General features: G+C 40.8%; 1 protein-coding gene across 1 annotated transcript in view; it reads left to right on the forward strand.

Moving 5' to 3' along the window:
- PKP2 (plakophilin 2) overlaps window positions 1-17,453 on the forward strand; it is a 71,871-nt gene extending 54,418 nt beyond the window's left edge. Inside the window, exons 7-13 of the mRNA XM_026695080.2 lie at window positions 8,121-8,238; window positions 9,326-9,484; window positions 11,006-11,179; window positions 12,534-12,687; window positions 13,260-13,449; window positions 15,334-15,409; window positions 17,243-17,453. Coding sequence (XP_026550865.2) covers window positions 8,121-8,238; window positions 9,326-9,484; window positions 11,006-11,179; window positions 12,534-12,687; window positions 13,260-13,449; window positions 15,334-15,409; window positions 17,243-17,311 — 940 coding nt within the window. The 3' untranslated portion in view covers window positions 17,312-17,453. The remainder of the gene's footprint in view (window positions 1-8,120; window positions 8,239-9,325; window positions 9,485-11,005; window positions 11,180-12,533; window positions 12,688-13,259; window positions 13,450-15,333; window positions 15,410-17,242) is intronic.
- The last annotated feature ends 5,652 nt before the right edge of the window (window positions 17,454-23,105 follow it).

Genomic DNA, 23,105 nt, shown 5'->3' on the forward strand with positions numbered 1-23,105 from the left:
CGGGTGGTATAGCGCCACCTGACATCCTGCCGATGTAGATGCGCTCTCAGCCACGTGCTTCGGTTGGTGCTCTGTAGGGTTTATTCAGCTCTATTGTCTCCGTATCCCATCCTCGTCACCAGTGTTAAGTTTGAGGCATGGGTTTAATGAACGGAGACCAGACTGTAAACCGTGAACTTCAGCTCTTTATTCACGAGCATAACAGAGACAAAAAACCCCGGCTAGCAGTCACTCTTTTATAGAGTAAGTTGCTATCCGGATAACCAATGGATAGTGTTATAGCGTTTGAATCTTGGCGCGGCCCGCCAACAGCCAGTCAGATTGCTCGGAATGAATCAATCATAACTTGCCATTATATGGGCCAATAGGACGTGCAGGATTACGATCCTGCTAGGCAAATGAATCTTTATTAATTACATTTCTTTCGTTCACAACAGAAAGCCTCCCCCAACCAGCCGGCCGGTCTCCTCCTCCTCAGCCACACAGAACAAACAGGCAGAGAAGGAGGAGAGCAGCTGGTCAGCCGGGGGAGGTCTCCCGTGCTGCGAAAGAGGCAGCCAACGATCTCCGGCGCCGCCCTGCTCCATGCGCTGGCTGCTCGGACTTGCCCGGCCCGGCACATAGAACAGGGCGGCGCCGGACCATTGGAGAAGCGGAGCAAAGCTGGAGACCAGCAGCCGCCTCTCTCGGCGAAGAAAGCCTCCCCCAAACCAGCCGGCCGGTCTCCTCCTCCTCGGCCACACAGAACAAACAGGCAGAGAAGGAGGAGAGCAGCTGGCCAGCCGGGGGAGGCCTCCCGTGCTGCAAAAGAGGCAGCCAACGATCTCCGGCGCTGCCCTGCTCCACGCTCTGGCTGCTCGGACTTGCCAGGCCCGGCACAAAGAACAGGGCGGCGCCGGATGTTGGAGAAGCCGAGCAGAGCCGGGGATCATTAGCCGCCTCTTTCGCAGCACAAGAAGCCTCCCCCAACTGGCCAGCTGCTCTCCTCCTTCTCTGCCTGCTTGTTCTATATGGCCAAGGGGGAGACGACCAGCCAGCTGGTTGGGGGAAGCTTTCTTCGCCGAAAGGCAGCTACTAATCTCCGGCTTTGCTCCGCTTCTCCAATGGTCCGGCACCACCCTGTTCTTCTTGTGCTGCGAAAGAGGCGGCTAATGATCTCTGGCGCCGCCCTGTTCTATGTGCTGGCTGCTCGGACTTGCCGGGCCCGGCACATAGAACAGGGCAGCGCCGGATGTTGGAGAAGCCAAGCGGAGCCGAAGCCACCTCGGCTCGCGTTGTTTTCTGAGCCCGCGAGCCTAGAGCCAGGGCGCTTTCATTGCACGGCGGAGCTTCTTGTCTCGGGAAAAACCGGGCGTCGTTGCTGCCCCCTGAGGGAGGGCGATTCTGGGCTGCGCGATTGGGGGACTTCGTGGCTTTGGGTGGGAGCGAGGACGGACGGAGTCTGTGAAGTGGGGCTTGCCTGCCCTTGCTGGCTGCCTCTGCTTCCTTAGGGGCGGGGAAGGGGGCTCATCTGGACCAAGGGTGAGTCTCCCCTCAGTTTCCCCTGAAGGATCTTCCGTCGCTTTTGCCTTCTCCCTACATCTTCCCTCTGTTAAAATTCCCCCACACACACACACACTTATTTTTGGGCGGATAGATTTCGTGTCTGAGCATTCTCACATGACGGTGGGTCTTTCACCCCCCTAAAAACAGTTAAAAAAGAAAAATATATCCTCATGCAAGAACTTTTCTGCTTCCGATTACCCCCATGCTTAAAAGTTGCAAAGGAAACACGGAAGCAGGGAAGCGCCTGCCCAGCTCCGGAGCTCCACACCATTTTTTTTTTCAGAGGGGAATCTGACTCGAGTATAAGCCGAGGGGGGTTTTTTCAGCACAAAAAATGGGCTGAAAAACTCGGCTTATACTCGAGTATATACGGTAACTCATAAGTGATTTGTCACTGCATTCTAATAGGATATTTTCTCAATCTCATATCCCCAATCTCATATTCCCAGACTTACAATCACAACTGAGTCCAAAATTTCCATTGCTAAGCAAGGCAGTTGTTAACTGAGGTTTGTCCCATTATTGCCACAGTTGTTAAGTGAATCACTTCAGTTGTTAAGTGAATCATGCAGTCAGCTAATCTGGATTCCCCCATTGACTTTGCTTGTTGGAAGCTAGCTGGGAAGATTACAAATGGTGATCTAATGATCTCTGTGCAACTGTCATAAATACATGCCAGTTGTCAAGCACTAATTTTTGATCACATGACCATGGGGATGCTGAAATGGACATAAGTGTGAAAACTGGATATAAGTCACTTTTTTCAATGTCACTGGAACTTCGAATGATCACTAAAAAATGGTTGTAAGTCGGACTACCTCTGCTAAGAATGCTATCCCAGCTTAGCTTTCAGGCCTACCAAAACTTACTTACTTACTTCTTTTCCTTCCCTCCCTCCCTCCACTTTTCTTTCTCTTTCTTTCTTTCTTTCTTTCTTTCTTTCTTTCTTTCTTTCTTTCTTTCTTTCTTTCTTTCTTTCTTTCTTTCTTTCTTTCTCTTTCTTTCTCTTTCTTTTTCTTTCTTTCTATTTTTATAGATGTCCATCTCAGCCGAGTGATTCCTTCAGATCAGACTATATTCAAAATTATAGTTTATTGTTCTGTTTATGAAATATGTCATTCACATCTTTTTTTAAAAAAAGCTTGCATTTTAGGTGAGATAAAAATAAAAGGTAATATTAAGAGTGGTGTTTGCCCTCATTTCAGGCATCCATTCAAGGGATAAAGCATTTATTTGGGGGGGGGAACGGAACACATATTTAACGTCTTAAAAAAACCTTGAAAAAGGACATTTGTGACTTAGCTTTGCATCTCTTCTTGACAGTCTTCCATGGCTGCTAAGACCATAAAGCAACAATCCTGTTTTGTTGATCCTTAACATCAAATAATTTCCTTTTGCTAGGGCTGCAGCTGTAAGGTTAGTTTTGAAATGCATTCAGTGTGTTTCAATCCAAGCAATAGATTTCAGCATTCCACCCTTATCTCTTTTGTTTTATTCAGCTCTCACCACACCACTATTTCTATATGCACAAGAAAAGCTGTTGCAAACATGCCACTGTCAACAGTGTTTGCAAACTGACAAAAGAGTGAACGTGCACTTTTAAGTGTAGCCATAGCTTTGTGAAAAAGCATAATAACTTTTTTTCCCCCACATTAATCAAGAGCCGGGAGCTAGCTGAGCAAGAGGAAACAGCTTTGGAGCAGACAGGAGAAACCCAAAACCAGGAGCTGTTTTTATTGAGGTTCTGTTATACATTCTCCCCTGCCTCCAATAGTCCCAACTAAAAAGCGATCCTTTGTACTGCAAAAAGCAATAGATTAAAAGGACTTTCTGGGATCATCATGCCTGTTTTTTTCAATATACAGGGAGGAAGGTGGTTTATCCTGTAGGGTTTTGAGTTTAAGATGTTAACCTGTTGCTGCTTCAATGCTTACTTGTTGCTTGATTTCTTTTGCTTCTTTTAAATTTAAACTGTGAGTGCGTTTTCACACAGAAGGATAGAATTTTGATAATATCTCTTGCTCTTTCCACTGTTCGAGGACAGAGTCCTGCTTTGATTGTGCAACAGGAAAGTCCCAGTTGTGGAGGAGGGGAAAAAAATCTTTGGAAACTTTGGGGAACTCCCACCATTAGAAGAATCAAAAATCTTTAAAGGGAACTATTCCCAGTCCCCTTCCCTGAAAATAGTCGAGGGAAAACTGTTCTCACCAGTAAATGAATGAGAAATGGGGGTGGGGGAATACAGGTAGTCCTCAACTTATGACCATAACTGAAGAACTGAGGCTGCCCATTTATGGTCGAAGGCATGATGGTCATAAAGTAGACTATCACATGACTGGATCTGATTGTACAACCTTTTTTTACAGTGGTTATAAAGCAAATACTGTGGCTATTGAGCAAACACCACGGTTGTTAAGCAAATTATTGTTACTATAGAGCCGTGATGACGAACCTATGGCAGAGCCCTCTCTGTGGGCACGCAAGCAGTCACCCCAGCTCAGCTCCGCCACGCATGCACACGCGCCTCCCACCGGCCAGCTGGTCTTTGGGTCTCTGCCATGCATGCGTGGGAGTGGGGTACATGCGTGGGGATACATGCACATATGTGGGGGGCACTTTAGGGGGAGGGACATGCATGCATTGTATTTTGGGGGTTTGCGTGTGGACATTCAACGCATGCATGTGCGCTTTGGGCACTTGGTGCCGAAAAAGTTAGCCATCACTGCTATAGAGCTTTTTTTCCAGGAACTGAAAGTAAACAACCAGTTTCTGGGGGGGGGGGAAGTGTCGTAAATCATGGTCATGTGACTATGGGGCATTGACGGCCATTTCCTGAGCGCTCTAAATGCAGTCAAATGGGGAAGGCCAACATCAACACTTCAAAACCAGGTTGTAAGTAGCTGTTGAGGGGATTCTTCGTAACTTTGAATGATCGCAGCATGAGGACTACCAGTATAATATTGGCAAAAAGGAATGAAGTACAGCAGAATGGCTGGAATCCCGAATAGCAAGCACAGCCATGCAACAAATGTTTTGAAGCTTCTTGTAAAAAAAGAAGAACAAGAACTATTTCAGCTAATGCATGTTCCTTTCATTTGCATAGTTAATGGGAACACTTGAAAGGGAAAAATTGAGTAGCAGTAAATGATTCTTAACTTCTCCAAAGCACCTGAGTGTAGGACAAGAAGCAATGGATGGAAACTAATCAAGGAGAGAAGCAACTTAGAACTAAGGAGAAATTTCCTGACAGTTAGAAGAATTAATCAGTGGAACAACTTGCCTCCAGAAGTTGTGAATGTTCCAATATTGAAAGTTTTTAAAAAGATGTTGGATAACCATTTGTTTGAAATGGTATACTGTTTCCTGCCTGAGCAAGGGGTTGGACTAGAAGACCTCCAAGATCCCTTCCAACTCTGCTATTCTGTTCTGTTCTATTCTATTTCTATTCTATTCTGTTCTGTTCTCCTGTCCCTGCACGCATGTTCTCTCTTGCTCTAGATAGCCAGACAGACAGGCCTCTGGATTTTGGGGGGAGAAATGAAAAACTAATCATAGGGGGGATTTATAAGGGAATGTGGTCAGTCAAAGGAAGAGCCCCTCCCTGCCCAGAGACTCACTGTCAAATCAATTCAGAAGAGAAAAGGGATACAGAAGGAAGAAAACATCAAAGTGATTCAATAGTAATATAATTTTATTGCATTTTTAAAAAAAATACAGAGAAAACTGTATACAAAAACAAATTTAAAGAAAAACAAGCAATGCACACACATTTAACAAAGAGTATGATCTCCAGCCTGCTCACTGTTATTTATGTGGGTCAAATTTCTGAAAATGCTTTTATTGTTCTTCAATTATACAGTGTGGAAACAGCTGGTCTTATCTGAGTTGTCCAAAGCCGATCAGAAACCTGGTTTAGAATGATCATAGTCCCTGTGCAGAACACAGCAACACTTTTAAATGTTACTGTCTGCTCTGTAATATATTTAACAGATGGTTTTTAAATGCGTCTAAGTCAATTAACTTGGGTACATCTAATTCTATATAGATTTGGGCTGCCTAGTAAGGTTGCACCCATCTGTCATTTTGTAGTTGGTGTTGCCACTTTGCAAGAAAAGCATTAAATTTGCTTTCCCCTGTGACTATCGAAGTGGTTTCCTTGTTGCATAAATTGGAGCTAACGAGCAAACATTATTTATTCTCTGCTTAAGATAATTGCCAGAATGTGCAATGAATGATTTTCTGTTGAGAAACTAATGTCTGGCTGTGCAATCTTATACTTGTCTATTCACAGGGTAAAGCTCCACTGATTTACTGCCTGTTCAGTAAATATATAGAATTACAGTTTAATTACAAGAGATGAAAAAATAAATAAAATGGGATTTTTTATCTTAGAATCTGTTTTCTATGAATTAAGCAAAACTGTCCAGCAGAAATCTATCTCCTTAACATACTTCTGAATTAAAAGCACTCCACATTGTTCTTAGAGGATGATGCTTCGTGTTAACTATGAGTAAAGTATTAAAGTAATAGATGTTGATCTGGAGTGAGAGCCTGCATCAGTTGGCTGGAACTTTCAGAAAAAATATTTTAGTAATTTATGAGTAATTTATTGAAAGAACTTTGATGGCTTAATCTACTTGGTAATGCTGACATTTTTTGTTGTTGTTCTTTTCCGTACCAACCATGCATATGGAACGAAAACAACATTCACATTTTAGATATCTATGAAGATTCTCAGTAATCCAGATCATAATTGTTTCAAAGATGCTTTTTTCGAAAGGCAGCTGGGTTGATTTTTCTTGAGGACAAAGAAGACATGTTGCTTCTCATCCAAGAAGCTTCATCAGTTATGCAAAACGTCTTCTTTTTCCTCAAGAAAAAAACAATTCAGTTGCTTTTCGAAAAGCCACCTTTCAGTCATATTCCAAATCTATGTTTTTAATTTTAAGTGCATTTGAAGACAAAGGTTTGTTTTCTGCAAATAGGTATTTTGTATAATTTATATGGTGCTTTGTAACATATTTTAAGAAAAGTTATGTAAATTGTCTATTACTTCCCCTCTTCTTAAAAAAAACCTGAACCATATTACTTCTTAATGTGCAGGGTAGGGTCTTTATCTATATTCAGTTGAGAATGTAGACACAACTAGAATATAGAAATGATAAGGCCGTTGTATATTTCAGGCTAGGAATGTTACAGTTTGGTAAAAGTGTGCTCGGTGCTTCCAAATAAGGCTGATAATATATTTTATCTAGAACCAAAACCTTGGAGGAAAACCTCCATTATAGTCGTCAGGGTATTGGAGCTGATCAGTCAAGTAGGGATAAATAATATAATTATAATTCTGATTGTAATAAGTGTTTTATATTCCCCACATATAGGCCTATGCATTGCAATGGGTATGATATTTTATGGCTGGATTAATAGTATTATAAATAGTAAACACATCATAGAGGTTAAGGTAGTCCTTGCTTAGTTGGGGCCAGAATTTTCATCACTAAGTGAAATGGTCATTACATGAAATATGTAACTGCAGTTGCGGTAGCCCGGGTTACAGTCATTAGATGAGGACCTCCTCCTTCTCCTACCCTGCTGTGCTCATCTATACTTCAACTTTGCCACCCACCTACCTTCCCCCCCCCCATCTCTCCTCTGTTGGCTACCCTACAATCCACCTCTACTGCATCCCCACCTCTAGCTGACCTTTGCTACCTTCTTCCTCCTGCTGACAACAAGGCACATCTGGCTAAAAAAGCTGCTGGTCCTTGGTGAGGCCTCTATAGTGCCTTCATGGTGGCATCTCCCAGCTTCATGGAGGCTTCACAAATAGCTACCAGCTGCTTTAGCTGGTTGTGCCTCAATGGTATGGGAGACCCAAGATACTCCTAGGATCAGCAGTGGTAGGCAGTGGCGTTAAAGCACAGGAGATCCAAAAGAGTGAGATAAGAGGGAGATAGGCAAGAGAGAATTGAAATACACCTTGCAGTCATAAATGTGGACAGGTTGCCCAGCACCCAAATTTTCATTGCTTGATTATAGGGGAGTTGCAATAGCTGTATCTTTGAGCTGTGGTGTACAGTGGTTAGAATGCAGTATTGCAGGCTAACTCTGCCACAGTCAGGAGTTCGATCTTGACTGGCTCAAGGTTGACTCAGCCTTCCATCCTTCTGATATCAATAAAATGAGGATCCAGGTAGTTGGGGGCAGTATCTGACATTTGTAAATTGCTCAGAGAGTTCTGTAAAGCACTGTGGAGCAGTACATAAGTCTAAGTGCTATTGATATTTGAGGACTTTCCATAAGTAGCATTTGTTTGCGCCATCATAACTTTTAAGTATTCGCTGAATGGATGTTCATTAAGCAAGGACTGTCTGTAATCTATCTTGCATGAAAGAAACAGTTTCTTATCCTGACATTAAACATGGATGAACAATAAACCCAAACCTGGATGCAATGTTTTTAAGCTGGAGCCCTAGACACAAAACTTGCCTTCTGTTATAAAATTCTTCACAAAAACAGAGCTAAGAAACTGATGTGTAATATTCTTGTGATCAATTTTATTACATTATTTACAGAAACATGAGTTCTGCTGGCCCTGAAGGGAGAAAGAAAATGAGGGAATGTGATGGATTGATTGATTCGCTGGTATATTATATACAAGGAACAACTGCAGATCGTAAACCAGATGATAAGGTAACTTTCCCAAACCAGTGCAATCTCTAGGATTAAGATAGAGAGCATTTCTTTCTGGCACTGTCTCCAAAGTGTGTTAATATTCATCCCCTCTTATAAATCATCCAATGACTTTATGATGTCAGTTTTGGGGGCATTCCGATGTTTTAAAAGTCCTTGAAAATCTAGCTGTTTTCTCAAGCTTTGAGGTAGAGTGATTGCTGAATCACTGTACTTATTCTGATTTTCTCCTCTGGACATCCATGAACAGTTTCTTAATTTTTATTGTTTCTTGCTTTTAAAAGATAAACTGCTCAGAGTTGTTTGGAATTCAGCAACTGCTGAAATATATCAATAATAAATATATCTCCAGCTATAAAATTCTTAGTCCTGTGTTCTGCTGAAAACAACTTGTTTGAAATTACCCCAAATCACCACTACAAAGCCCAAACACAACATATGCTAAATTACTACCAGCTACCTACAACTTTGTATTCTCCAGATGCTGCTCACATGTTCTCAGCTGTAGCGGTTCGTAATGGTGGGAGTTGTTATGCAACATGTCTGGATGGTGCAAAATTGAAGAAGTATGGAGAGTCTTATCAAACCTAGACTTTTGTCTGGGCTTGTGCACTCCAATGTTGTCTTCGCTTTCTCTGTCTGAATTAAAAAGTGTAGAAGAGTTGATTATGTATAAGGCATCCGTCCTCCAGTTCTAAAACAATAGAAACTGTAATAGGTTAAGCTTTAGCTTAATAGATTTAACTTAACTAAATTTAAGGTTTAAATAAATAAAATTGAAGTCTAGCAGATTGATTATTCAAGTAAAAAACTGACAGATTATTGAAGTATGAAATGAATTAAAATTTCTCATCTTTTACTAGTTGCTCTAGGTGGATCTAAACACACAACTCCATTCATTCATTCATTCTAGAACTCTGCTGTTTACATGACAAGGAATTACAGTGGATTTGAAAATTTGCAGTACTGCTGCTATCCACAATTACTAAGAGCTATAAAATATGGCCAATGGTTATCTGAATGCTTGAATCTACAGTACATTCCAGATTTACACAGGCAGAGTAATGTATTTGTTCATTTTTTCCAGGCTACGGAGAATTGTGTGTGCATTCTTCATAATCTTTCTTACCAGTTAGAGGCTGAGCTCCCGAGTAATTATACTGAGAAACTCTATGTGCCAAAAAGGGATGATCCATCCATGAACAACATTGGATGTTTTGGAACAAAGAGCAGGAATGCAAAGCAGGTAACAGATGTAAGGAGGGAACAACAGTTTTTTATAGACTGCCCAGCGTCTCTGAGAAACCTTTGTCTGAAACTCACACTAATCCATAACCAGGTGTCCCTAGAAGGAACTTATTGGGAATGCTGGGAATTTTAATCCTAATAGAGAAGATGGCCAATACTTTGAAGGTTGACTAATGTAGAATATATATGTAATATGCAATTATACTGGGTGAAAAAGATCCCTTAAACATGAAGCAATATTCATAAAATAAAGATAAGCAGTCCTTCACAGTAAAGGGGGGCGGAATCTAAAAAGTACAGGTGGGGATTATTTTGATGGACAGATGGATGCATTCATGCATGCATTAGGTATCATCAAATTGTCATTGCCTTTTAGCAGCTATGTAGACAGATCTTCTCCAGGATGAAATATCTTTATTAGGATTAAACCACAATGCAATAGAAAACTTGCTAATCTCATAAAACCATTCATAATGTCTGGTGGTATAAAATTAAAGTATGAAATTGTGACCAAGTTTGTAAGATTTCAAGACAAATTTGTTAATCTAGTTTTTCAGATGTTTCCTCACCCCAGATGTTCTGTGGATCTAACAAGTACTTATAAGATTACAAAGATGGAGCCAGAGTAACAAACAGAGAGGTGTTTAATCATATAAAATCAGACACATCACTGGAAGCTGAAATAATAAGACTATATCCAATTTACTGTGGCAATGTTATGCATTTGAATTCATTGGAGAAGGCAATGATACTAGGAATGGTTAGTGGGCAGGGAAGAAAGGAACAAGCAAAGAACACACTGGCTTGAAAACAGAAAACCTGATACAAAGCTGAACATACAACAATTGAAATAAGCTGCGCTTGACAAGGTTGCATGGAGAACACTTGCCTATAAAGTCACCAAGAGTCGGACACAACCTAAAGATAGACCTCTAACATAGAAAAATATAGTCATTAGATGTGAATTTCTTTCCTCTTTAAAGTATACTGTGTTTTGGATGAAAGTAAAACTGGTCATCCCCAATAATCATGAGTAATCAGCAGATGCAACAATAATCTGGTTGTTCTTAATGATCAGTCTTTACATGGCTGCTGAAATAGGGGTTATAGCCTATTATGAGCCATGGTGGCGCAGTGGCTGGAGTGCAGTACTGCAGGCTACTTCTGCTGACTGCAGTTTGGCAGTTCAAATCTCACCAGGCTCAAGGTTGACTCGGCCTTCCATCCTTCTGAGGTGGGTAAAATGAGGACCCAAAAGGATTGGAGGCAATATGCTGTCTCTGTAGACCACTTAGAGAGGGCTCTAAAGCGGTATATAAATCTTATTGCTATTGCTACAGAGGATTTATGCACCATTAAACCCACACAACGATTTACAGATAGGCATTCATCAAAATTTAGGGCTGTTCGTCTCCATATTTTACTAGCTACCCTTAAGGAGTCAGACTACCTGTACTCTAAGAAGACTTTGATTCTTTCTCACTTCATTTCTGAAATACTGATCTGTTTGCCTTTTTAGAAGCAACAAGATATGCCTTTGCCGGAAGAAAAGAGTAACCCCAGAGGTGTTGAAAAGCTCTGGCATTCCACATTGATCAGGATATATTTGTCCCTAATAGCAGAAAGCACTAGAAACTTCACTCAAGAAGCATCTCTGGGTGCTCTGCAGAACCTCACTGCTGGCAGTGGACCAGTAAGTATCTGAGAAGGAAATGGATGTGGATGGTATTATTAATACTGTTATTTTACTGTAGTTTCTCTTGGATAAGTTCAGAGCGGCACATAGGGAGAGAAAAAACTTATAATGGAGTCATAGGGAATAGAACAGAATGGTTAAACTAGTATAACATTAATCCAGTCGACAATAAAAGCCTGGATAAGACTAAGTGGACATTTACAAATCGTCCTGCTGGTATCTAGTCTCATTTTATTTTAATATTTGGGGTGGGGTGGGGTTGTCAAATATCTAGAGAAGGCTACAAAGGAAGAGCTGGTCTCTAGTTGCTGTTTGTCTTAGAAAAGAATAGAATTAGAATTTAGAATAGAATAGAATAGAATAGAATAGAATAGAATAGAATAGAATAGAATAGAATAGAATAGAATAGAATAGAATAGAATAGAATAGAAGAGTTGGAAGGGACCTTGGAGGTCTTCTAGTCCAACCCCCTGCTTAGGCAGGAAACCCTACACCACTTCAGACAAGTGGTTATCCAACATCTTTTTAAAAATTTCCAGTGTTGGAGCATTCATGTCTAGGGAACATTGATGCCTACCTTTGTAACAAAGATAGCTGATTTATTTCATTTTGAGGTGCTCATAGAAAAGGAAAATGGAAAAGGAAAAGCTAGAACCCATTTTATTTGGGAAGCATGGAATTATACATGGACCAGTGTGACTAGCAAAGTGAGAAGAGGAAGCAGCATGACCAACAGGCTAGCCTTGTGTTAGGAAGACAAAGAGAATAAGGGAAGAGTTTGCAACTAAGTGAAGTTACCAGGACATCTTAGGAAGGTCCACTAGCATCAAAAGTTGGGCCTTACCTATTCTTCTTTAACCACACACCCTTCTGTATCTTTCAGTAGTAGCAGAAACTGGTGCTTCTTCAGTCAGATGCTTCTACTGATACCAACAACACTTATTTTTTTGAAAAAGCATAAATTGACAAAGCACCATCCTCTTGGAAAAGCACTTTTTATAATTGGGGTGTTGCTTGGTGGGTGCTTTTATTCTTCATTTTTCTTTTAAAAACAAAATACTTAAAGGGAGTTCCTGTGCAGCTCCAGGTCTGGGTTAACACTTCAAGGACATTTCTAGGCTTGTTCTCCTAGCATCCCTTCCTTTCTAAGGAAACCACCAGTATCAGCTGCCACAGAATTCTGATTTTCTTTGGAGGTGGGGACGTTTTCTTAATACTTGAAAAGCCTTTGTTCGGGGACTGACAATAATAACAATCCTCTTCCTGGAAGAAAATGTGCACTGTACACAAGATTTTATGATACAGAGTGGTGAATTACCTAAGTCTAAAAGCTGTGTATGTTTCCTGACAGATGCCATTTGGGGTGGCTCATATCATTGTCAAGAAGGCCAATGGCCTCCCGAATATTCGAAGCATGCTACATGTGAGCAACATAAGCATCAGGAAAACAGCCGTTTCCCTACTCAGGAACTTGTCTCGTAACACCTTGCTCCAAAATGAAATTGGTAAATACACACTCCTAATGAAGATCATTTGCATGGGTTTTAATTGCATGATAGGATGTTAAATGATGTTGAACTAGACCTTTAGCAGAAGATTCCGGCTATCTCTCCAATAAGCTGTCAAGGCTGAGTGTGAATTGCATCCATTATAATTTTTTTGAGGTGATATGGTTGATACGTAATGGCTAGCCACAAGACACTATTTTAGTTGTTTGGGAATCAGAATTGGACAGGTAGGGTGGCATCCACTAGTTTTTGCCAAATTGTGAATCTCCAAATGTGTTGAGGGCCCAAATTGCAGAAGATTTGCAGTCATTTGAAATGTTTTTGAAAACCCTACAAAATTTGAAGGGCTTCAGATTATGGAAGATTGGCCAATGATGTTATCCAACTACATGCCTACCCATAAATCCCAACATTTTCATGGAGTAAATTTACAGTGGGGAGGGTGGTGGAATGGAAAATTTTCATTAGAACTAAATGTTGTACCATTTAGTTAGATACAAGCATTTTAAAGAACATGTGAGGGGTGTATTTAAACTTTAGAATAAGGACACCTCTTGGTTATTTTTCAGCCAGAGTACTATTGCCAGACTTGATTGCCATGTTGCCAGATTATATCCCAACATCTGATGTGGACAATGAGATCGCAGCTTCTGTTTGCTATGCTTTGTACAACCTGATTCAAAACAATTCCTCAAATGCTCGGCTTCTCTTGAATAATGATGGCATTTCAAAGGTTATGAATATCAGCACAAATGACAAGTAGGTATACGTTCCTAAGATGATTATCTGTAATTTAGTTTAGTTTACTTTATTGTCTTTGCACCTCGTACAACGAAATCAAGCACCATCTTCGGTGCACATCATGACCATGGAAATAAACACGAACACACATCCTTCACACTTCACACATTGAACCGAAAACCCCTGACACCACACCAACACTGCACTATACAGTAGAATTCAAAAGGGCTACTGCCCTGGGATAGAAGCTGTTTTTCAGCCTATTTGTGTTTGTTTTTAATTATTCTGTAATACTTAAATTTGCAGCAAAAAGTTGCATGAAGGAGATAATTTTTTTTTCTGTTCTTGTTTTTTTTTAAAAAAAAACATGTTTAAAGGGAATATATATATATATTTTCTTAAGTTTTCGTGGGTATTTATATGTATGGTATTCAGCTATGTTCGGGTATTTTCCCATGTCATTATAGTTGTGCTTTTAAAGTTGTAGCAACATTTCAGCAGAATCTCATCTGCCATCATCAGGCTTCTGTATTGTGTTCGTCTGTGAGTCAGGCTTTCACATCCATTTCTGTTTTAAATTTGGTGCTAGCCTACTGCTGTGCCAGAATGGTTTTTTCTTCATCCTGATTGGTTGGGAGTCTTGGTCTGTATTTATTGGTCTTGGAGTTTGCTCTGTTCTGCTTGACTGGTGTTTTTAATATCTTCTGTCTGTTTTGTAGCTTTTTTTTTTGTCTTGATTGGCTGGCAACATTGTGTTTCCTGTATTGGAGGCTTTTAGTGCGGCTTGGCTCCGAGTAAACGGACGGCTATCATTTATTAGGAATCTAGGTTTCATCTGGGTGCCTGGTTGGGGTGTGTTTGAGCTGGAGGTATCGGGGAGGTCTGTTTGTTCCCAGGTGTTTGCCTGGCTTGTGGTGTGGAGATTTGTTTGTTTGTGAGTGCAGGCTTCTAGATAATTGACAGTCTGGTGGAGTCATCTCTTCTATTCATGCTTTCAGATCTTTTTTCAATTTCTATGGCTTCTCTGATAATTCTGTAGCTGAGGTTTTCTATAGTGGCTAGGGTTTTGGTGCCATTAAAGTTGATGCTATGACCTGTGGCTTTCATGTGTTGGACTAGTGAGGAAGTGTGTTCCAGCTATTTTACTGCATTTTTGTATTCATCCAGGCGGGTACTTATTCTTCTATTGGTCTGTCCAATGTATGTGGCATGGCATGATGCGCAGGGGACTTCATATACGCCTTGGTTTTCCAGGTCAATTTTATCTTTGGGGTTTCTTAGGATGGCTGCTATAGCCACTCACAAACAAAAAAAATCTCCACACCACAAGCCAGGCAAACACCTGGGCACAAACAGACACCCCCCCCCCCCCGATACCTCCAACTCAAACACACCCCAACCAGGCACCCAGATGAAACCTAGATTCCTAATAAATGATAGCCGTCTGTTTACTTGGAGCCAAGCCGCACTAAAAGCCTCCAATACAGGAAACACAATGTTGCCAGCCAATCAAGACAAAAAAAAAAAAAAACTACAAAACAGACAGAAGATATTAAAAACACCAGTCAAGCAGAACAGAGAAAACTCCAATACCAATAAACACAGACCAAGACTCCCAACCAATCAGGATGAAGAAAAAACCATTCTGGCACAGCAGTAGGCTAGCACCAAATTTAAAACAGAAACAGCTGTGAAAGTCTGACTCACAGACGAACACAATACAGAAGCCTGATCGCTCCTGCCTACCCTTTACCCATGCCCTTCCTTTGGACCTTTTATTTATTTTTCCCTATTAGGTTTCTTTTAAATTGAAATTCTATGAAATATGTTGTTCTTTTCAACTTCATGCTGATACAATGTTGAACTGCTTTAAAAGTTGTTGTTCTTTTCTATTGTTCTCAGCAAAAGTGGTAGAGCTGCCTCAATCCTCTTGTATTCCTTGTGGTCTCATGCTGATCTCCATAGTGCTTACAAAAGGGTAAGCTGGCAAACAAGATGGGAATCTTTTGAAAATGCTTTACAAACCTTGGCTTATTTTTCTGGGTCCCTGTTGAAAAATCCACATTCTGACCAATTCAACCAAAGCCTTTTCAATCTAAAGACATGTCCCATGCAACATTTTGTTTTGTTTTTCCTCCTATCAGGTTTTCTTGGTTTTTAAATGAATGTCATACTTTTAATTTATTTTTGTTATTCAAAATATTTTAAGACTGAACCCTAATAAACCCTATTAGGGATTTGGAATTGTTAATTGACAGAAATGGATTTAATGTACTTTTGTTAGGTTTGCCCTCATGCTGTACTTCCCGTAGAAAATTATTTTGTAAATAGAGTATGCAAAACATTTTTTTCAACTGGAAAGTTGAATTTACTAACACTTTCTGCTTCTGCATTCTTTTAAACAGGTAACACCTGTTTTCCCCCTTAACCCTTTTTTATTTTGTTTTTTCAAACAATGGGAAACTTTCCTAGAGACAACACAAGCAACACATCCCCAAAAGGCTTCCAAGTGGTTGCAAGATTTCAGGCTGACCAGTGAGCAAGAAAGTAATCCTTTCCACGTTAGGCTTCTCAAGTATCCCACCTTTAAATCAGAGGGCCATAGGCTGAATTCCTCGGGTTGCATTTAGCTGTAAAAGTCTTAAGCTCAATCTCAAAAATGCAATGATCAAATTGTCACTTGTAATGTGACTAAAGGGTAAAACCCATTAAATATACAACAGGGAAGTAATTCCATCAAATACCAGAGGTGGTATTCAGCCGGTTCGGACCGGTTCTGACATATCAGTACTGGAAATTTTGAGTAGTTCAGAGAACTGGTGGCCCCACCCCCACCCTTTTCTGTCCTATATTCTCCTGTTTTTTAGTTCAGCTGATTTGCGTGTCAGAGCAGATTTCCGCACCTCAGCTGAGCTAAAAAACAGCTCACCTCACTAGCACTGACAGAGCGAGCAGTTTTGAGTGCTGCGCCCACACGAAGTCCACTCTCATAGAACCAGTAGGAAAAAATGTGGAATCCCACCGCTGTCAAATACGTTTAATTTCAATTAAGTGTGAATGAAACTGAAAAGGAAGTTTTGATTTGGCCTGGACCAATTTTAGAACATAGCTTTCAGCATATCTATCAAAAACTAATTGTGGCATTTGGCCCAACAGAGATTGCAGGTTCCTGCTTTAAATTGTAACATTCAGCTTGTTTCTGTCAAGAGCAAAAATCTCATTTAATTTCCAAATATGTTGATACAATATACACCATCAATCGGTGTCAAATTAAATATAATTCTAATTGCATGATTAACTTCTGTGTTTACTTTTTATGTAATACCACGGAAGGTTGTTTTCATAGGGATCACAATGCATTCCTCCCTACGCCATCACAATCCTGACGAATACATATTTTTATACATTTGTTTATGATCATGATAGGAATCTGGGCTAGTTGTCTCGCATCTGGTACCTCAAAAAGCATTGAGACTACAGGTCTCCAAATTCCTAGGCAGCATGATCAACAATTAGAGGCCAACAGAAACAAATAGTTGGTCTACACCCTCCTGAGTCCCAACCTAATTTAAGTGTCTTTCAATTGCACACTAATTTAAATCAATTAAATCAACCGCAAACCAATTTTAGAAAAAAAATGAATTGATATCCTTTCTAGACTCCCAAAGTAGCTTCAATAGGATGTTCATCTCATTCCTACTGTGTGTTTAATAATTTACCTTTGTGTTTCCAGTGAGAATTTACCTCTATGTTCCTGGAATTGTAGTTAACTATATTCCATTTCTTTTTCTTCTTTTTTTTTACTTTAAAGGCTGGATATAGGAAAACGGATTTCATCAACAATCGAACATTAAGAGCCTATAATTTACTGAAAGACTGAAAACCTGGAGAAGTCTTAAAGATTTTTGTAGAAAAACAATACAAGCATGTTATCATCGTTCACTCAGTACCAAAAACTGAGGAAAAAGTGAAAGAGTGTTTTAAGTTACAACAGGTGTCTGGAATAAAGCACTAATCCCCATATTATCTGTCATTATAGCCATGCTTATTGTTCCTCTTAAAATCAAGACTCATCTATAAACATAATGAATTCCAAGCTGAAACCTTAACAAATAATTTTAATATCAAATCTAAATATCAAACTCTTTAATATCAAACCATTGCAGACATTATGCTAGGTCAATTTGGGGGCAATTATCCACATCAATGTCTTCTTTTTATATTCTAGGACAGTGGTCCCCAACCTTTTTTGTACCAGGGACCAGTTTCAAGCACAAACACTTTTTCAAGGACCGGGGGAAGAATCGAGTTTGGTGGTTTGCTTGCAGACGTTTCATTACCTGACTAGGTAACATCTGATGTTGTTACCTAGTCGGGTAATAAAACGTCTGCCAGCAAACCACCAAGTTCAGGAGCGCCTCGGCCCTGCCTCCCTCAGCCCCATCCCTCAGGTGTCTCCCTCCCTCCCTCAGGTATCTGCCTCGTTCCTCTCTCAGTCGCTCTCTCGCTGCTCCACCAGCCCAGGAAGAAACTGCTTCAAAGAAGCGGGGAGGTAGCTTTTCCTGTCGCCGCAGCGCTCCGAGCGCCCGTTTACCCCCCCCCCCCCCGCCCGCCCGCACGCAGTTCAATCCACAGTGCTCCGTTCTGCCTGCCTGCCTGCCTTCTTCGTTTCGGAGCAGCTTCGGCTGATAAAAGAGGCGAATAGTTATTATTCTCAGCCGAACCTGCTCCGAAATGAAGGCAGGCAGGGAGAACGGAGCACTGGGTTGAACCGCTGCGGGCAGGCAGGGTGGGGTGGGGGGTGACCGGGCGCTTCGGAGGAGCTGCAGCGACAGGAAAAGCCACCCACCCCCTGGCTTCTTTGAAGCAGTTTCTTCCTGGGCTGGTGGAGCAGCGAGAGAGCAACTGAGAGAGGAACGAGGCGGGAGGAAACCGAAGCTGCTGAGCCAGAGAGCAGGACAGGCTTCGGTTGCTTCCTCCCTCCCCTTCTCTCATTTGTGTCCTTGATCCCCGATCCCAGCAGCATTCACTGAAGGCGAAGAAAGCCGCCATTTTTTTTTTTTTTTTTCTTTGCGGCCCGGTACAGAGTGCTCCACGGACCGGGACCGGTCCGCGGCCCAGTGGTTGAGGACCCCTGTTCTAGGAAAGTAATAACCAAAGAAGACGGGATGTGGGAATTCTTGCATTGGTGTTTTGTTTTGTTTTGTTTTGTTTTGCTAAACTTATGAGTGATTCATGCAAAACTGCCTCTTCAGATATTTTATGAACATACATATTTTTGTATAAGCTGTTTTTGAATAATATTTTCCCAGGTTGTAATTTTTCAGTGTAAACCTGCGTGTATGATTATTCTTTTTTTTTTTTAACTGAAGTATTGTTGAAGGTATTTTAAAAATTCCTTATACTTGCACCCTGAATTTACCAATGCGGAAGACTTCAAAATTTGTTGTGTAAAATTTGTTCAAATAATGTCAAGTTGCTATCTTAAGAGTATGGTGTCTTTTATAATCATTTTGACCAGAGGAACCAAATGTTTCTAATGCTTTTAACTATAACATTCATCAGGAATGGACATCTTCTGTGTGTGTGTGTGAGAGAGAGAGAGAGAGAGAGATCATTTGTGATGCTGTCATCATGCAAAAGATGCAGTTAATGCATATTGCATAATTAGCATCATTTGCACCATTATGTCACTTAGGTAAGATGGGGTGGTGTAGAAATACTGAAAATAAAATATGAAAATAGATAAACTTTGTCACGGTACATGTAACCCCAACCCTACAACTATCAACCATGGAAATAGCATTTATTTAGGAAATGTATTTATTTAGAAAAATGTATATTGCTGCCTATTCGCACATGGCGACTCAAGGTAGTTTACAAGAATATAAAAACCTCATATAAAAATAATAAAACTAATAAAACAGGGAATCATATAATAAATTAATAACCTCCACCTCCCACCCTGGCGACAACACACCACACAAGCCATTTAATGGGCTCCATCCCACTCTGGGTTCCCCAGGCCCGCTGGCAGAACCAGGTTTTCAGCACTTTCTGGAAGAGTGTTAGAGTGGGGGGCATTCCAATTTCTGGGGGAATGATGTTCCACTACCACAGAGAAGTCCCTTCTTCTGGGTCCCACCAGGTGTATCTCCCTAGGGGATGCATTGCACGTACTCAGTTGCAGACTGGAGATGTCCTCCCTTAGTCACCCTCAATACTTGTGAGATGGACTGTGTGGGCCAGTTTCTCTTTCGCCAAAGCAGCAGGCAAGACTCTGTTCCATGTACAAGTTCAGACACATGAAAAGATAATATAGGCACGAGAAGATACTATGGGTCTGCATTGCATGTAAAAGCAAAGGTGAAAGACTCCAGAATACCTGAATAGTAGCACATGTTAAGAATGGCTTAATTATTTTTACTCACATTCATAAAATGCCCTTGTTTATTGTTTAAGTTGAATTTAGACCCTGTGCATGCTGCTCACTCTCTTTAACAGCTCAGTGCCACTTGTTTCACGTGGCTGGTAAGAAATGGGATCTGTCTCTCTCCACTGAAATTAAATTAACAATCGTTTTTAGGAATACGTACACAGGAGATATTTATTTAGCCTTCCCACACCCATCTCAACAATGCATTCTTTCCAGGAGAAGCAAAGAGACTCACCGGAGGGTGTGACCTTCTCAGTGTTACTGTGAAATTCTATTTATTGTTGCAATGCTGAACACTCTTTGCTTATGAAAGGCAGAGAGGATGTGTCAAATCCATTCAGGCTTTCCAACTGCCAATTCTTTTTGGTGTAAATATTTTTACTTTAATCTCTGCAGAGATTTTAACATGGAATCAGATCTAGGTGGACCTAGTAACCAAACACAACATGCAAGAAGGGAAGCTTTTCGGGAAAATAATCTTGGTTTGTTTGGGTTGAATTCCCGCTTGGTGTTCCAAAGCATCCTTGTCTTATTCCTGCAGTGTAGATTTAGGTGTGTAGTTAAAAATATGGAATGATTCCACATGCAATCATTAAAATAAAGTTTTGTAATCTTACTCCACGTACAAGAAATCATTTTGGCCCTCAAAAGGGAGCTTGCTGCCTCATCAGCACATTCTGTGAAAAATAGTTAATGTTAATATGGATATTGTAGCTCAAGAAGCTGAATTGCTCATCAGGGATCAGATTATGTTGATCCCAACTCCCATCATCCCTCTATTTGGTCTGATTGAGAACGATAGGATTTGTAGCCCAGCAATATCTGAGCCATTTGGATATACTTAAAGCACCCCCAGTTTTCTCAGACCTGAATCATTTTTAGAAGAAATTGTACAAATAGCAATATAATTTAGACTTATATACTGCTTTACAGTGCTTTACAGTCCTCTCTAAGCGGTTTATAGTCAGCATATTGCCCCCGACACTCTGGGTCATTTTACCGACCTCGGGAGGATGGAAGGTGGAGTCAACCTTGAGGCTGGTGAGCTTCAAACTGCTGACAGTCAGAAGAAGTAGCCTGCAGTACTGCATTCTAACCACTGCGCCACCACAACTCAAATCAATCATAATTCATTGGAAATGCCAAAATCAGAAAATAGGGGTGCAAACAGAGGGGAGCTTTGCTGCAAACACAAACATCTTAGCAGTCTGGTGTTAGAAATCAGGATTGAAAGGTGCCAGCTACTTTAGGTGGAGGCTGAGAGCTTCCAGTATTTAAGATCCCAGCTGAGCGCAGCCTAATGTTGGAATAAATTCTTGATGTCTGCCCAATTTTCTAAAGATGACCTGGAAGAAGACAAGCAGTTTTCCTGACAGTGTTACAGAAGGTGTTTGCTATTGCTTGGGATAATAGGACAGGATGGAGAGGAGGAGCTATGCATTTTATCTTTCAAGGTTGCTGATAGTTTCCCATCCAATATGGAACCAGGTATTTGTTTGGTTTTTGTTTCTGAAGTCTCTAGGTCCTGTAATGTATTTAAAATGAGATTGCAGCTGTTATTGAAGAGCTTGGCTCAAACTAAAATCCTGCTTTGCTCCATGGTCCGACTAGAAACTCTGTTCCTCTTTAAGCTTAACTGGGTTCATAATTATCCCTTTGCTGTTGGGTTTATGACCCTGTAATCATTAAGTAAATAACTCTAGCTGAATAAGGCAGGGCATGCTCAGGCCTTGTTAGAAATGCAGATTAAGTTAGAAGATAGTAGTTTTCTTTGTTTCTCCTTCATTCTCTACTAAAAGGATCATTTAAAGAAGTGGTGGGATTCAAATAATTTAACAACTGGTTTACCCAGGGTCAGGTTGTTTGTTGTGGGAGGCATGGCCCAAGCTGACCCTGGGCAAACTGGTTGTTAAATTACACACACACACACACACACACACTATTAAAGTGGATCCTGGGCACTGTGCTGCACTGCAATGGAGAAATGGGCAACAGAGCAGCCAGCACAAGGGAAGGAGGTGGAGCAGGGAGAAGAAAGAGGGAAAATGGCCTTTTCCTTCCCTCGCACTGGCTGCTCCGTTGCCCGTTTCTCCATTGCAGTGTAGCGCCCAAGATCCACTTTGATAGCAGGGGATACGTAATTTAACAACCGGTTCACCCAAACCAGTACGAACCGGCTGAATCACAACATTGATTTAAAGGGAAGGTATTAGAAGACTTAATGATTCTTGGACACCATACTGGGGACTTGGTTGCTCAGTTAACATTCTGAGGACGAATTCCCTTGACGGGGTCTCAAGCAAAATATCCCAAGGGATGTGAGCATGAAGACATATAGCTCCTATCCGCATCTTCATGTCAGAACATATTAATGTGCATTCAGATTACATTTCAGCAGATTTGGGCAACCCTATTGCAAGATAAACAAGCATTTTACCTTATTCATGTAGACTCCTTATTCATGTAGAAATGTATAGCTGCAGTGTTGAAACATGTGAAGATATTACATGATGTCAAAATATGGTTGATTATTTGTTTGCTCTTAATGGTAATTTCTTGATTGGGTGAAACAGAAAACTTCTTGATTTATCATGTTTTGATCGTTTCCTAATTTGTATGTGTTACGAAGGAAGTATTAAAGAGGATTTGACTGAGGATGAGAGTATGAGCCATATTGAATTAGGACTAGGGAGATTTCACTTCAAGAGTATTCTCAGATATTAAAAACTCATTGGATGACTGTGGGCATGTGATTCTCTCAGTCCAGTAGGTTTGTTATAGGGACAAAATGGGACCTCCCCATATAAACCACCTAGACTTCTTAGAGGAAAAATAGAATGGAGTACTAATAAATAAATCTGAAATTATTATAGTGCAGTGGATCATTTGAATGAGACCAAAATGAGATTTCTTGTGAAATGTGGTAACACAGGGGTGTCAAACTCATGTCTCATCATGGCAGTGGCGTGTGACATATCATGACTTTCCCCTTCATGAAACGGGGCATGGGCGTGGCTGGCGCATGACACATCCAGCCCGCAGGCCATGAGTTTGGCAGCCCTGTAGTAACAGGAAATAGAATCTCTTTCCAATGTGTCTTTAACCTAAAGAACAAATGACTTGATTTTTTAAAGAAAATCAGACAAGTTGTTACAGAGTAATTAAATACAGCACACTTACAGCAAAACCAACTGATCATACTTACAAGATGGAGAAATGTATTCAATCTTGATCAGGT

This window comes from Notechis scutatus, chromosome 6 (assembly GCF_049901735.1).
Source record: "Notechis scutatus isolate UNSWTSFEM ecotype Mainland chromosome 6, rNotScu1.2, whole genome shotgun sequence".
Lineage (NCBI taxonomy): Eukaryota > Metazoa > Chordata > Lepidosauria > Squamata > Elapidae > Notechis > Notechis scutatus.